General features: G+C 41.1%; 1 protein-coding gene across 8 annotated transcripts in view; it reads right to left on the reverse strand.

Moving 5' to 3' along the window:
• The window catches only part of SYNE3 (spectrin repeat containing nuclear envelope family member 3), an 83,296-nt gene that overhangs the window by 11,701 nt on the left and 55,498 nt on the right, over nucleotides 1-16,097 (reverse strand). For 6 of the 8 annotated variants that reach the window (XM_054825887.1, XM_054825890.1, XM_054825886.1 and 3 more), the window contains exons 13-17: nucleotides 15,297-15,460; nucleotides 14,219-14,345; nucleotides 13,894-14,049; nucleotides 13,071-13,220; nucleotides 11,701-11,739 (exon numbers count right to left, since the gene is read on the reverse strand). In XM_054825887.1, coding sequence (XP_054681862.1) covers nucleotides 11,701-11,739; nucleotides 13,071-13,220; nucleotides 13,894-14,049; nucleotides 14,219-14,345; nucleotides 15,297-15,460 — 636 coding nt within the window. Of the gene's footprint in view, nucleotides 1-11,700; nucleotides 11,740-13,070; nucleotides 13,221-13,893; nucleotides 14,050-14,218; nucleotides 14,346-15,296; nucleotides 15,583-16,097 lie in introns of those variants that run through there. The other 2 variants (XM_054825892.1, XM_054825891.1) reach the window with 2 other exon arrangements.

The following is a 16,097-nucleotide window of genomic DNA, read 5'->3' on the forward strand; positions in this document are numbered from 1 at the left end:
CGTATTGCTGAGCATTCACAGAAGGGACACACAAAAACATCACATCATTGCACTTTTTTTTATGCTTGTGCAAATCTAGAGTAGCTCAGTTAACCTCATGAATTTAATACGGATTAGCCCAAACAAGAGGGAACATATTTGGAGCTACAGAATTCAGGAAATATTAATTAAGAAGTGAGATTTCCACTGGCAGGATTCCTGAATATCTCCTGCCAATGAGCTGAACTACATGTGTTTCACAAAAAAAAGGCCAAGTCAACTATCTGTACGGGAGTCCTGAAAAAGAGGGCTCAATAATCCATTAACATCAAACATGGATTTATACTCAGAACATAGAAATAACGCTTAATGCTGCTACAGCATTAGGTACCAACCTACTTCACAAAAACCAACGCAGAACATCCACTGAAGTGGGACCCACATTTTCCACAAGAGGAAGTTAATTTCCTGTGTTCAAGCCACAGGCGATGTCAGTGCTTGCAGCAAAATTAGGGCTTCTGGCCTCTGCTGGATGCTTGACTTAACAGGCAGTGCCTTTGTCCCACTACAGCACCACCACGAATAGTCCGTGGGAAACATCAGCAGAGAACATAAAGAGCAGAATGATTGTAGAGGAAAGTAATTACCCTTTTCTATTTTTTAAGGGTCTGTCTCTTCCACTGCTTTCTAAATTTCTCAGTCTCTTGCAGCTCTATATAAATGCTTACAAAATTAATTATAGCTGCAGTTACAGATCATGAGACAGTTGTGCTGTGAAATCCTTCTTCTGTTGTAGTTGGTTTGCTTCCATTAAGCCAAATGGCTGATGAGATTTAATGACTGTGTCAGGCAGATGTAGAGGCAGCAGAGCAACAGCTGCTTGCTCTATCGTTTCTGGCCCACAGTATCTGAGTGGTAACTTGCTTGCTGATGCCAGTGAAAACACAGGTCCTTGGACACTGGAACTGTCAGTAGTTAGTGGGCAATGAGTAAATGCCAGGTTGTAAGCAGGACTCTGACTTTAAGCACCCTTGGACAACTTCCCTGGGTACAGCTAGCATTTACCCTCCAAATTAAAGCTTCACCACCCTGGCTGCATCACAGCAGTCATCTGCTCCTAATGTGACCTGTTCTCAAACACGAGCCAAAGTACCAGGGGTAAGCAGCAGTACTAACGGGACTTTCCCTTCTCTAGTATGGAGCCCAGACCTGAAATCCTTCATCTCCCCTAGATTTCATCAGCCTATGGGCTGAACAAAACCTGCAGGGCTTCTGTGCTTATAGTCAATGCTAAAATTGTTATGCATAAGGGCAGCCACAACTCTTTTTCAGAGCTTTCTCTGTAGTGCTGTAGAACAGCCACTCCTCGGAGTGATCAGTATAAACCAATGGCCTGTCACTGACAGCTTCGGGTTTCACTGACCATTTCTTACTCTTAATTCTCCATTGCATCCATAATATGCAGCAATATGACAAATACATTTATTATACTGTCCCATCTATAAGGAAAAAAGCCTTTTCCAGGTATAGTTCTGTTGGTGGAAGATCAGATTAGAGATACCTCTGCCTTGGGACAGTTCAAACTATGCTCCTTCTTCTACCACTAAGATGTAATAAGACTTAATGCTGATGTTGTTAAAGGGTAGGATCCTGTGAGTGACTGCTCAATAGTTTATTATAGCTGGAAGTCTCAAAAATGTTCTCACAAACTCAAATTGGGAATTAGAAGTCCACCTCTCACACAGTTGTGAGAAGGACTGCCAGTCTTCCTAGCAGCACCTGAAACTTTTGCTTTACAGCTGTCAATCCTTTAGCATTAGTTTTGAAAGCTACTTTGATCTGAAACTATTCTTTCATTGCCAGACCAGCTGCAACATCTGTCTTCCCCTCCTTCTGCCTATGAATTAGTGGGAGATACTGGGCTTTTCCAGTTGTGCCTCATCTCTGTTCCTGCCGCAGCCCAGGGAGCAGGTGTCTTATGGTCACTCAGGTTTCTCATTAGCTTCCTAAGATGACCACGATGGCAATTAGTCACTCATGTTTTTCCTACCCCAATTCTTTTACAAATTCAGCATTTGATTCAGAGCAGGTCACTGACTGCCCTGATCTCTAAAGCAGAGACTATTAATGCAACTCTAAGAAATGGGATGAGATTGAAATGTTATTTATTAAGTGCCTTGTTTTTAGATCTACTGGAAGGAACTGTAAAATAGCATTGCTTTTCAAAGCTCATCCTCAAGAAAGAATTAATGTGAAATTGCTTTATTAACAACCTATCATTCGCTCTCCTTGGAGCTTTTTGCAGAGTAAGATACTCAGACTAACCACAGCAGATCCTAGCATTAGAAAAATCTGTGAAGGGACATTTGCCTAGAGGCAGAACTTCAGAGGAGGAGAAATATTTTGACTTTATCTGCTGCTTCTCTCCCACCTCCTTGCTGGGTTTATAGGCATTTCTGTTTGATGAACTTTTGTCTTTGCTGCCCAGGTTCTCTGTTTTGTTTGATCACACAGTAAGGTCAGAATCTTGTATTTCTGACTCCATTTGTTGCCATGGGAATGACTCTGCTATCACAAACACGGTATTATGATGTCTCTGCAGGACTGAAGATGAAGCATACAGGAGCTGTGAGGGTTTGATGCTTTCAGCAAATTTGCAATGATAAGCCCTTAATATATGAGGGCCCCAACCTGCACACACTGAAATCCATGGGAGATTTACCATTAACTTCAGTGTCTGCAACAGGATTATGCAGAGAGACAACTAAATAAAGTCAGGTTTGGGAACTACTTATTCATGGAGTTCAGCAGACACCCTTACAAATGGATTCATTACTTATATGCCCAGGTTCTGGTGTTCTTGTGCAGATGAAACCTACATTAGTTCTGTTACTTTGTGCTTGCTGGAACAATTGGTGATATGATTTTATTTTTTTTGGTGGTGGTACTACTAGAAGTGGTGTAGTTAAAGGATAAAGATTTTAAAGGAGACACAGTAACTTAATAGGAGAGATGATACAGTTGGAAAAAGCAGGGAAGGTTATGGGCACTGACTCCCTCTCTAAGTGTGAAAAAAGCTTACTAAGTCAAGGTATTTTTTCAGATCTGTGCTGTGAGAGAGAGATGCTTTTCAGGCTGTGGGGACCTGAGACTACGGCACCAACATGGAATTCAGGAGGCCAAGGTTCAAATCTCTGCTCTGCTGGGCAAAGAGTATCATGGCTGTACGAGTCTACTTGGAGTCAGGACCACACTCCCAAGCCTTTAGCACATCGTTCTGGGTTAGAAAAGGACAGTCTGACACAGTTCTGCCTTTGCAAAAGACAGTCTGAACATTTCATTTTCATGTGAGATCAAAGATGGGAACCACAACGCCTGCTACACAGTGGAATTCCCCTTTCCCAATCACTCCAGCTACCCAGCACCCACAGTGCCTGCAGTGTGTGTGTCAGATCTAGGCTCCACAAAAAAATCCTGAAACCAAATCTTCCTCTGAGGAAAACTGGCAAAGCTCCAGTGAAGTCAACAGAACTTTAATTTCCACCATCTTAGAATAACAGCTGGAATACCTGGGTATCGAGCCAAAGTGTCAGAGACATTTTTGAAACGCACATGGAAAAGGAATAGGTTGACATTTAAAAAGAAAATACAGTTTTAAAGTTCACCATCAAGGATAAATGTCCTCCCCCTTCTCCCTCAAAATATCAGGACAAGCAAGGACTGTCAAAGCATAGACGGCTGTGTTTTGTGTAATGCTAAATGCATGCTTGTTAGCAAATGAACCTCACTGGCTGTGAACATTCACATTTGTACTTGATTCATGTTGGGGCGTTTGAATGACAAGCATCGGTTTAGATCTAGGGAGTCCTCAGCACTTAAATCTGTTTGCAGTTAATAACTCCTTACCAAATGCACCGTGAAAAATCACTTGGATGGGGAAACAGCAGAAAAGCACTTTAGAACTTGCTACATAATATTCCTGTGTAAGTTGCTGAAGCGTTTTACTAAAAACCAGTGCACTCCCTGGTTTGCTATTGACCACATTCCAGGACATATGAAAACACACAGTTAATCTAGTTATTTGAGGGAGCAGAGGAATATAGCATCTTATACCATGCTCATTAGTTTTTGCTGCTGCTTGTATGTCACCAGCATGCCTGACAAAAATCATACCTGCATCACTGAATCAGTGATCCAGCAGAGAAAAAAGATTTAGTCTGGATTCATTCCTCTTACCTTAGAGCATTTCACTGAGAGACTATCCTGGGAAATGCTGTCTGATAACTCCTGCTCTCCCCATGGATAAAGGGACCAATGTCCTAGTGTCCTACAGACACTATACAAAGACACCAACAGCCATGCTGCTTCATGCCAGTGTTGTAGGCAGCTCAAGTATCCTATATTCTACAGCAGCCAGCGCAGATATGTAGGTACTAGGGCAAGCATAAATAATTGCTCCTTAATATTCTCAGCCTCCAACTGCTTTCAGCTCAGGCAGTTTCCTGAGCCTGATGCAGCTTGTCCATCCAGTTAACAGTGAATCTTTCCTCCAGATACCTTCCCCTTGAACCTATACAAACTTTAAAAGTCCTCAATATCCTTTAGCAAGGAGTCCACCTGTGGCATGAAGAACAAATCCCTTGTGTTAGAACCTGGCTTCTAGTTCTTTCTTGTGGAAGAGATCTATACTCTCTGCACCATGCATGATTTTGTAAACCCCTGAGTTAAATGCTTAGACAGGATGAATCCAGGTCTACCCCCACAGCGGGCAGATCACAACATAATGAGCTTAAACTATAGCAACAGGGACAGAGGAAATACATCTTAACAAGGAAGAACACATAGGCCTTGGAAAGGATCACCTACATTCATAGGTATGAATTCTATCACTTCGCTAGTCCTCTGAGAATAAGCAGAGCTGCCAGGAAGGCTGCAACAGAAGCTTACCATATCTCCCTTTCATTTTGAATAGGAGCACGCCATCATCAAGCACTATCTTTTTTTTTGGTAAAGCAGTTGCCTTATCAGTGATATTTTGCCTCTGAGAGGTTTCTGCTACTTGAGATCCCACTGAGTACTTCAGTTGCCACTCACAGAGACAGGTTATTGTCAATGAGAAGAGATCATCAGTTCCAGGGGGAGTACAGGCTGCTCTCTCAAACCAAAGCATAACTGGGTTTTTACCTCAGCGTGAGATAGTTTGGAACTGGGCTTCTCATCGGTTCTCAACTCAGAGCCACGAGCATCTCCCTTTAAGGTAAGCAACATATTGCAAATCACAGCTGGTCTTTTCAGAAGGGAAATAATCTGGGGGAGGTGGATGCTACTGTCGCCATAGAACTGAGCATCCAGCATGCTCTTGGGTAAAGCTGTGGCTCGTTCCCATACACCACAGCAGGAACTAAGAGTTGGATACTGTCGATCAGAGGTTACATGGCCTCTGCGAAAGGACAGTGAGCCAGTGGCTTCAGAACTTTCCTAAATGCAAACCCTGCCCAAGTTAGGCAACTGGCAGTGAGGAATGAGTAAGGATGGCTGGGACCCCCTTTGAGTCCTGCTTATCATTCTCCATCTCATAAAGAGCTACCAGAATGAATGTGCTGAAGGGAGGTTAACTGAGGTCCCACAAGCAATTTTAGCTCTGACATTTTCTATCTTCAGATTGCTTGACTTTGCAACCTTAACGTTCTTTTCAATTCTGAAGAACATAAGTGTATGTATGTAAACAAGTATACAGGCAAATTACAGGCTTTGTTTTCTCCCTTAGGGGAGATTCTGGAGTACCTCAACACGGTGGGATAATAAGCTAGAATCTGTCATGAAAGCTTGATTTAAAAGAAATGGGAAACAAGGAAAAGCCAGCAGTTTGTATCTAAGGTTTCAGCAGTCACATATGGCAGATATTTCAGAATTTCTGCTGTAAAGTCGCATAGAACTAAGTATTGTCCCATATGCTACTCTGACACAAACAGATTTATAAAGGTTAGCTTCTGTGTGCATATACAACATGACATACTTTTAGGAGAAGCATGGCACAGGACAAGAGCTACAGCTTGATCTGTTAAAGTAGCACTAATTTCTGTATTTCCACAGGCCTAAGCAAGCAGAAAAAGTCCCTGGTTTGGTCTCATTTTCAGCACATAAGCAGCGGAAACTACTTTCTTTTTATCAGCAAAGTGTTTGATATGTGATAAAAGTTAGGAAGCACTGTGGAAGTTAAGTGGTAGATAGGATGGGTTGCTAAAAATATCTTAGTTCCATGTTATAAGAATGTGGGAGGTCAAACTTCTAGTGAGGGAATTTTGAAGCACATTTTCATATCCAACAATGGGAGGTGAGTTACTCTTAGATTCTTAAGTATCACAAGTGAAGTATTTGCAAAAGGTTCAGAACAGGGTAAGAGGTTTTTAAACCAGTTGTACTAGTTTTGGCTGGGATAGAATTAGCTTTCTTCAGAGGAGCTAGTACGGGGCTATGTTTTGGATTTGTGATGAACACAGTGTTGATAACACACCCATGTTTCAGTTCTTGCTGAGCAGTGCTTACGCAGCATCAAGGCCTTTTCTGCTTTCACCCTGCCCTGCCAGCGAGTAGGCTGGAGGGGGGCACAGGAAGCTGGGAGGGGACACAGCCGGGACAGCTGACCCCAACTGACCAAAGGGATATTCCATACCATATGACAATGTGTTCAGCAATAAAACCTAGGTGGGGTGAGTTTTATCAGGGATGCCGTGCTTGGGGACTGGCTGGGCATCCGTTTGCTGGTGGTGAGCCACTGGGGTTTTCTGTATCACTTGTCTTCCTTGGTTTTGTATTCCTTTGTTTCCTCCTTTTACTTTTTAAACTGCCTTTATCTCAACCTTCGAGTTTTCTCACTTTTACCCTTCCAATTCTCTCCCCCATCCCACTGCAGGGGGAGGGAGGGAGTGGCTGAGCTGCTCATTGAATTTAATTGAATTCAATTAAAACCAGAGGAACAGTCCACCAGTTTTAAATACACTCATAAGCAGTACAATTTATCCCAATAAGTATATTTTGTACTGAAGAGCAATGCTGTACTACTTTTAGAAGGAGAGTTATCAGCAGCTAGCAGCCAGATGACTTTTCAGTCAGTGTTCTACATTTGTTCAAGAAGGCAGAGAAATAAAACAACTTTTCCCAATTTACAACTTCCACTCAACCTTGCAATTTGAAATAAACTGATTAAATTGGGCATAGAACGAATAAAAACCGAAATAAAGACAACATGTTCTGGAACCTGTAGAAGCAGTTACTAACATCAAAAGCTGGTTTATCACATCAACAACATACGTTTCCAGCTGCTTTACCAGGGACTTCTCAAGTCAAGAATAAACTTTTCTTAAACTTCAGCAGTCAACATACATAATTTGAATATTATTTGCATTTTATTTAAATAATTTTAAAATGTGATGGCTTACTTTTAAAAAAATAATACCTATACAATTTGAGGTATTGATTACAAGAATTTTTCCTACCGTGGTTTTTACAGTACTGTTAAAAATGTTTTTTCAAGTATATACTGGGAATTGGTTTCATTCTGCTATTGGTCAACAAATCTTTCTCTCGTTACCTTTCAGTTAGGTCATTGTATCTGCTGAGAAAGTAATTCTAAGGTATCTCCTTGGTGAAAATCTGCCAATACTTCACAACATGGTAGGCTACTAAAAGACACATTCCTTCAACAAAGAAAGCAGAGGCAACCAACCACATACCTAACTAATACCACATTAACATTATCAGAAAGCAAGAACCCGGTGTCCCGGGAAGCAAGATGTCTTCGCCATCTTGCACCAGCACTGCTTTAGAGGGAGAGCATCGGCAAGGCACAGAAGTGGCAGAACCAGATAAAAGACAGAGAGTCCCTGTTTTCTAGCATTTGGGAAAGCTGTAATGTAGATTGGTAAACAACGCGAACCCTACAGAAATTAGAGCAGACAGGCAGGCAGTGTCACAGGTGCAGTAACATGAAGGGAAGCTCATGGGCCTGCTGGAGAAGGCAGGGGATGGTGCTGTCTGGCACAGCATACTTAACAGTGGGTCAGAGATAGGAAGAGGCAGCCAGGATTTCTCAGCTTTTTGGTTTTTTGCCTAAGTTTCCTTTCTGAGCAAACATCACTGCTGAGGGAAAATAAGTCTATCTGCTGATTTTGAATGGTAAGATGCCCTTCTTGCTGTGTTTGGGCCATGGTATAATTCCTAAAGCATGCAGGCACGGGCTTACAGGCACTATGATGAAAAAAATATGGAGAGAGATTATCTATATAAGTAACACTGAAAACTGAGGGAAAGATACCTTTTAATGAGTCTTTTCCATTTTACTAAGAATGTAATTGCACAGAAGATCTCAAGTGGCTAACACCCAGCAGGACTTCAGGAAAACAAATGGGGCACATACTTTCAATAGAGAGGCACCATTAACCCAGACATGTACGCGCAATGTTGTGCTTTTCTGTAATGCGACTTTCTGCCATGACGGATTCCTGTCCTATCCACACTTGGGCAGAGCAGAGCGCATTACTGTTTTCTTCCTGGCAAGCTGTGGCAGCTCTTGCTTTGCACAGTTTCCTGAATGACTGCATTAATTTGACTGACTCCAGATCAATGGTGTCTCTAAATAAGATTAAATTACACGTTCCTTCTGTCTGTGTGTTATAGGAGATTACTCTTAGCAGAATCTCAAAGGAAGCAATTAGCTGACCACTGATGTAATGAAGCCTAATTATTTTGTTTGTACAAACAATAAAGCCAGAACCATTTGTTTAGCAAGGAAGTGTAATTACTCTGAGCACTCGAGAAAATAAATCAAACAGTGCTACCTAGATCTGTAAATAATGAGCCTTTGACTTCCTATTTATGCTAAGAATGCTCGTGGAATATTTTCAGGTAGCTGGGAGCCAACCTTTGAAAGTAACATTTATCATAGTTATTATTGAGCATTTGCTTGATTATGTCCTTAGGGTGTGCTAGGTGCCCTGCAGAAATATCCATCTATGTTGCCCTGTCACTGGCACCTGCTAAAAATTCACTGCAGCCAGTGCAATTTCCTGCAACTGTTTTTTGTTAATCAACAAGAAGTTGCTCACATCGCAATCATTAGCCCGTACTGTTCCTAAGGGCACCAGTGGCTAGGGGCATGTCCTCAGCAAAGGATGAATGATCAGAAAAAAAGCACATTAATATACATGGAGCAGGCTCTATACTGCCCAACGTTTGGCCATGCAGGCTAGAAATGAAATAAAACCAGAAGGCAATGGAATAAGACTGGCTGCAGCTGGGTCTTCCCCTTCTCCCGGTTGAGTTGCTGCTGCAGCAAAATATTCACAGCTCAAACAGGAGAGACAAGCAGAGTCACTGGGGACCTCATGTTGCAGAAAGCAGAGATCAGTCCAAAAATACCTGAATTTCTGCCACCTCTGCTGATTTTGTGTGACCCAAAAGCATGAGGGAGCTGACAAATTAGATAACCCAATCCCACTGCATGCAAACTCACTGGATGTTGCAAGTACAGTGATGGTGCCCCCAACCATGTGTACTTTCTGCAGATAGTAGCTCCCAAGATCAGCCATTCTCTCAGGGTAGCTGGTTTCCTTCACCATGGCTTTGAAAGGATATTCAAAACACAAAAATATTTTGCCTAATCTTTCTTTCATTTCTGGCCACACTTTAGGTGTTAAATCTGAATTTAAAATAAACTGCAAAGCCATGAATTCTGCAGTTGGTTTGCTTTTCCTCTTCTCTCAGCCTGAACGGTCATGCCCCCAAAAAGGATCAACATTATTTTCTGGTTCTCTTACGTGATGCTCAACAATCTTATGGCAACACAGGCTCACATCCTGATAAAAGCCTTAGCCTGAATGAAAAAAAGACACCTCTGCTTACAGCACGTGGATTCTCATTGTAATGATACCGTCTAAATACAGAATGAATGCTCTGAAGTCATCAAAATTACACTGAAGTGAGCAAGGTCTAAGTTATTGCAACATTTGTACTGGCTGAAGGGAAACCGCAAATCACTTCTTGGTGCAATGGGAGCCATTTCCTTCATGCTTATGAGGTATTTCAGCTCTTTGTGCCTTCCCACCCTGAGCCGTTTCCCTTTGTTTGTGTTCAGTAGCTAGTAAAAACTCATAGAATGCTTTTTTGTGCTCTTGCTGTAGGCCTAATTAACAAATGTTTGCTGCCTGCCATTATGTTATTCCAGTATCCTTGAAAATTAACTGAAGACTTTAGTCTCCTTCAGGGAAGTTAAGGAGGAATAAATACCACTTACCCTGAGGCAGGTGGGACAGATGAATTAAAAAATTATATCTAATTGTGCAGTGGAGATATGCTTATGCCTAAAGCTTTTGTTCTGTTTTCTTTTCCCCTACAAACAACTTGACCCAAAAGCAGAGAATTCCTTGGTCAGTCTTCTGGAATATCCCTTTAGGCTTCTCCTAGGGAAAAGCAGCACTACTAAATATTTGGCTGCCTCTACACCAAGTATTAAAATGTTATATTGTTTTTCCAGCCTGAAAGATTCTGGTGACCTTACTGGATCACCAGCAGTACCGAACAATTAATGCTAAGCCAGACAGGCAAGAACAGAAACTCTTTGGGGGTTTTCAGGAAAGCTGAACTGTGGCCAAAACTATTCAGGGGATGTGTGAAAACTACCTTAAGTGGGTCAGTATTTCGCTGGGGAAAAATACTGGAGATGCTACTCCACTTTGGAGTACCAGAGGAATACCTCATCAGAATGAGGAAAGTCTTAATTTCTGGCCATACTAGAAGTGCACTGTACTGCACCCTTTAAATATTGGTCTCTTTGAAAAAGATGTTGCAACAGGAGAAATCAAGGGTTTGATTTAGCTTAAGATGATTATGTGATTATGTTCCTGTAACATGTTATTCATCCAATCTACTTTGTGTTGAGTAAATAAAGCCTTATTCTATTCCTTCTGAAAACAAACGGAAAGTGAGATGACAGTACAAAATAGAAACTAACAGTGTCTATAAACAAAGCCAATTGTGAGAGAGAGAAAAGACTCGGTTCAACACTGCTCAGGTCAACAGAAAAACTCACTGACTTTATGAAAATGAGATCAGAAATGCTGCTTGCATTTAATAAGAAACTGCCAGCATTTTGTTTTCTTTAAGCTTCTCCTTATCGTCTCCTGTACTGCTTCTGTTTCTTATGTCATCAGTTCCAAAAGAAAATCCTTCACAGGAGGAATTTTGCTGCTTAAAATACAGATTAGTCTAATAACATCAGCCAAATGTCTTGACTTTCTCTGGTTTTCTGCATTAGACAGAAGGTGGGTCGAATGACCCAAAGCAATTTTTTCAGAAATGTCTAAAGAATTAGAACTCCCGTTTTCAAAATTGGCCCCTAAATCCTTTAGAGAGAGATTTGGGCTCTTCCTTAGCCTCTTCTGAAAAATGAATTAGGTTCATATAGCATGTAGATGTATAAAAACTGAGTTCCCCTACTCTCCCAGGAGATATTTAGTTTCTAGAGATACAGTAAGCATAGCCCAAGGGTAAAAACTCAGTAATCTTTTTCCTTTTAAAATCTAGAGAGAATAAACTTCTTCTTTAAGAGAGGCTCTTAATAAGCATATTAATCTCAAGAATCTTTAGAAAAGTTTAATTTAAAATAATTATCTGCAAAATGTCTGATCAAACATTTTTTAGCTTAATGATAGGAAACTGTCCTACCTTTCTGAATCTGTCTGGTTCTTCCAAAGATCCAGGACTCTGTTTAAAAGAAAAAAAAGCATGAATTTAGGATCCCAGTGGAGCCTATAAATGAGTATTCACCTCACAGGGGATGTTTCTTTCACGTTCATGGTCACCTGGATAGAGTGAACCAGCAGGAGACTTTTTTAATGAGCTTTTTAACACACATTAGGCAGAAAGCTGAAATGTTTTTAGGTTCTTCACCATTTGAATCAGATGAGCAGTTCTGCCAGCAATAGCTTTGACTTTACTGACACCTATTGACAATATTTACACTTACACAAGGTTTTGGTCAACAAAGCATAACTCGTTACAATCAATGGCAAACAATTCTTAGAAATATAGTCTTTATTAATAGAGATCATGCTTACCTTCCATGCACTTTAAAGGATTTGTATTCTAAGTAAACTTCGGATTTGAAGACAAGGTTTCTCAAAGTAAAAAATTTTCAGGTGCCTCAAATTTTAGGTGTTCGAGTTTGAATACCTTCTAAATCACTTGCATACAGAAAGTACCAAATGCACACCTGTAAAGTCTAATCCTCCGATTAAGGTATCTTGAAGGTGAACACAATGTGAGTAGTTAAGCTAGAAAAATCTTAATTATGTATGTTTATGCTAAGAACATGGAAATATCTTTAGCATGCCCTGGAATGTCTTATATGGGGAGGAATTCTGCCATCCATAGCATGTCTTATATATAACAACTCGGTAACTTCTTTAATCATTTGGTTCTTGCATTAAAACACCTCCTATTTATTTCATTCCAAATCCTTAGCCCATAATGATGGTTTCAAAAAGGACTAGGTCCTTTTGTGCACAGTTACCTTCTGAGTCAGTTCAGTCAGTGGCTATTCTGATCACTCTGTCTCACAGCAGAGGACACAAATAATGAACAGTAAATATATTCTTACTGCAGGAACTGTTAAAAAAATAATTCAGTGAAGAATGTTGTGTGGAGAAAGGGCAAAAAACTAGGAATCCATGTTCCCAGAACTAAGTGTGTATCCAAAATATTCACACACACTAACATCTCACAGTCCCCAACTGCATGCATTTGTGACAACAGCCAATTGTCTTTGTTTTGAACCTCCCATTTTCAGAAATAATCTGAGCATTGCTTACAAAGGGAAAAAGATTGTGTGCAATTCTTATTTTAATACAAGAACCTTTGTGCTTATATTTATAAATACATGGCAATGTTTGTTCTGTATTTGATGACATTTACTAAGGGAGGTTTAATTAAGCAGACACACACACATGTGCTGTTGAATTATGACTACCAGTGTGAAGCAACCTAAAAGGGCAATGGCAGAGAACAGCAACTGTGACTTGAGTGCTGTCACCTACCAGTGAATTCATGGACTCTTTCAGTTTAGATTTGTAGAGCATCCATCGGTAACGCAGGTCCTCCAGATCTTCAGAGTTTCCAATGACAGGATGAAGATGAAGAAGGTTCTCGAAAAGACGCTGACCATCAGGCACATGAGACTGCAGCTCCTGCAGGCAAAGACAAGGTCAGCAGCAACTCAGAATTCAAGAAGGCCCCACTGTTTAAATCTTGCATTTGAAAGAACAGTGGTACTAAATCAAACTGCTGCGTGCTCTGGAAGCGCATTTATTTTTGTTATCACTTTTTTGGCTTGAAATAATATAAAAGGGTCCACTCATCTGCAGGACTCGTGCAGCCTTGGATACTTCTGTTTGTTCAATTTCTTACAGCATCCATTGTCATTGCATCTGGCTATATTCAACAGAAAGAGTGAGGCCAAATACCAGACACTGATTTTAATCGCCTTCTTTTAACAAACACCTTTGCCATACCACACTGGAAACATCCAGTCCAACAGCTGGATGCCAGGCTGCTTCCTTACCTTCTACCACCCTGGCTCTGGCAGGCCTTTCTTTGTAGAAGGGGTGAAATACCTGTTCTAAATTCCTGAGCTTCATCTATTCTAGACTCTCCTAAAGCAGAGAGTGTAGTGTTTGAGGTTTGGGGTCTTTTTGTTTCAGGATTTTTTGTTTGTTTTGTGGGGTTTTTTTGTTGTGGGTTGGGTTTTTTTTTTGGGTGGGGGTGGTGTGTGTTTGATGGTTTTGGTTTTTTTTTTTTAATTCTGAAAGAATTTGCCCTTACTGTAATCTTTGTCTCCATCTTCATTCCCTGAAAACTAACCTCCAGTTTGCTCTGGCGTGCCTTAATTTCCTCTGTGGAAGCTGAAGTCACAGCAAGAATTTTGGTCAGTTTGGTGTTTTCTCCTTGTAACCACTCTTCAAAGTCGCAGAGGAGCTTCAAGTGGCTGCTTGTATTTTGTCCTTCTCCTATCCTGTCCTAGGTTACAGAACAACAGAAAAAAAAAGCCCTTACAGTTATGTCAGATGTTTCCTCTGAAGGCCTGATGGAAAGATCTTAACCTCCAGCTGTGCTTAATATCATATGGGGCCAATAAAATTGTTCTTGTAAAGCTGATATGAAGGCAGATATAGAGTCCCCCTCTCACCTTCTTATGGTTGGGATCTACATCTAAAAGATGGAAGGCAGGTCCAGGCGTCCATCTGCTGTCCACAAATGCTATTTTCTTCTTCTTATCAGCCACTGGTCTATTTAACTGCCACTTTTTGAGAAGACTTGAAAACACAAAGCCAGAGACATCAGTGCAGTGAAACATCTAATGATGAGACCTCCACATTTTGACCGGGGCTATGGGGAACACCTCTGGTGAAATAGCACTATTATTATCATTATTATACTATTATTACTACTAATAGCACTATTACTATTAAAGTTATTTCCAACATCTTTTTAACAAAATAAGATGAAGACAGGAGTGTCTCTAAGCAGCACTAGTCCTCTAGTTCTAATATTTCCAAAAGTTTTGTTTATTCAGGGGAGTAAGGGACCAAAAAAATACTGCCTTGACAATATACCTTCCTGTCTGGTAACAGCAAGCAGTACAATCAAGCCTTCCTCAATTTAGTCATTCCACTTTTATGCCTATTCTGACACCATGTATGAATATACTCACACATGTAGCACAGTATTTAATTTTAATACAGACTAGCAAATACAAGCTGCAGTTTGACACTGCACAGTGAGGGAAAAATAAATTAAGTCCACATTTGCCGGCTAAGAGAAGATTTTAGCTCTGTTTATACTCTTGCAGGTTTGCAAAAGGCACAAATCCCAGTGCAAATATAGTCTCCTTGGAGATATCTCCAGACGGTGAGGAGTACTGGAAAGTGAGGCAGGACAGGTGAAGTCACCCAGTCTATTTCCTATTTCCTCTGATATGGACTGCAAGGGTGAGCCAGGTCCTAAGGAGACATTGCCTACTCCAAGCATGAGGGAAAGGCAGTTTCATAGACTGCTCTGGTCCCCAGGTTTTCTAAAATGCTTTTCTTGGAAGTAATGATTTCCAGTTTACAAATGATTAAATAAAATCTCATCTTGCTCCTGGCATTGCAACATAGCTGTTCATTTTCACAGCACAGAGCATAAAGCATCAAGTGTGTCTACTCATGTAGGAGTAAAGAGCATCCCCTTGAAGGGACATGAGGAAGATGTACATGAACACTTACCCAGTTGCCATCTCCTTCAGCAATCTCCACGACTCCTTGAGCTGATCCAGCTCTGCCTGGACATGGGCAGTCTCCTCTGGGGAAGAATTCTCCATGACCAGCTGGCCATGAGCTTCTATAAGGTGCAGCTGGATCTCCTTATCTGGAAACTCAGCTAGCCATCTCTGAAACGTACAGTCCTTACAGTTACTTCTAGGTATCCTGGGTAAAGCAGAGGCTATGTCAGACTGAAGGCCATGTTCAGTCCAGGACTATGCTGGTTCTGTTGGCACTAGCTAGAACATACCTAGCGGGAAAAAAAATATGCTGTGGATTCTTGCAAAGAGCCATAATAGGTCAAAGAGCTGATGGTAAAACTTCAAGGGTGCAAGCTGTCAATGCACCCCTTCTGTAGCCTTCCCATGAGGTATCTTGATATCCCATACGAAGGCAAAAGCTGCCAGCTGAAGTAACCTGCCAGAGTGAATCTAGCATACAAAATACTGCTACAGAGGGAAAAGCTAGCAGCTGTGGAACAGCTCAGTTCAACACAGTATAAGGTTAGCTAACAGGGTAATAATGTTCAATGTATCCATGAGTACATACAGGCAAAGGTAGGTATTGTCCAGAGAGATCACCCTGGCAGGAAGAGCTCTTTTTAAAACCACCTATCCTTTGATAATACTTTATCCATCTCAACAGTTCTTGGCCATTTCTCACTGTTCTTGTCTTTTACCTAGCTCTACATCCCACAGCACAGGGCAAAGCAGGGAGGCAGCAGCAACCAACAGTCATTGCAGGAGGAACAAACCATCATTACTC

Source organism: Grus americana, chromosome 5 (genome assembly GCF_028858705.1).
Source record: "Grus americana isolate bGruAme1 chromosome 5, bGruAme1.mat, whole genome shotgun sequence".
In the NCBI taxonomy this organism is placed as follows: domain Eukaryota; kingdom Metazoa; phylum Chordata; class Aves; order Gruiformes; family Gruidae; genus Grus; species Grus americana.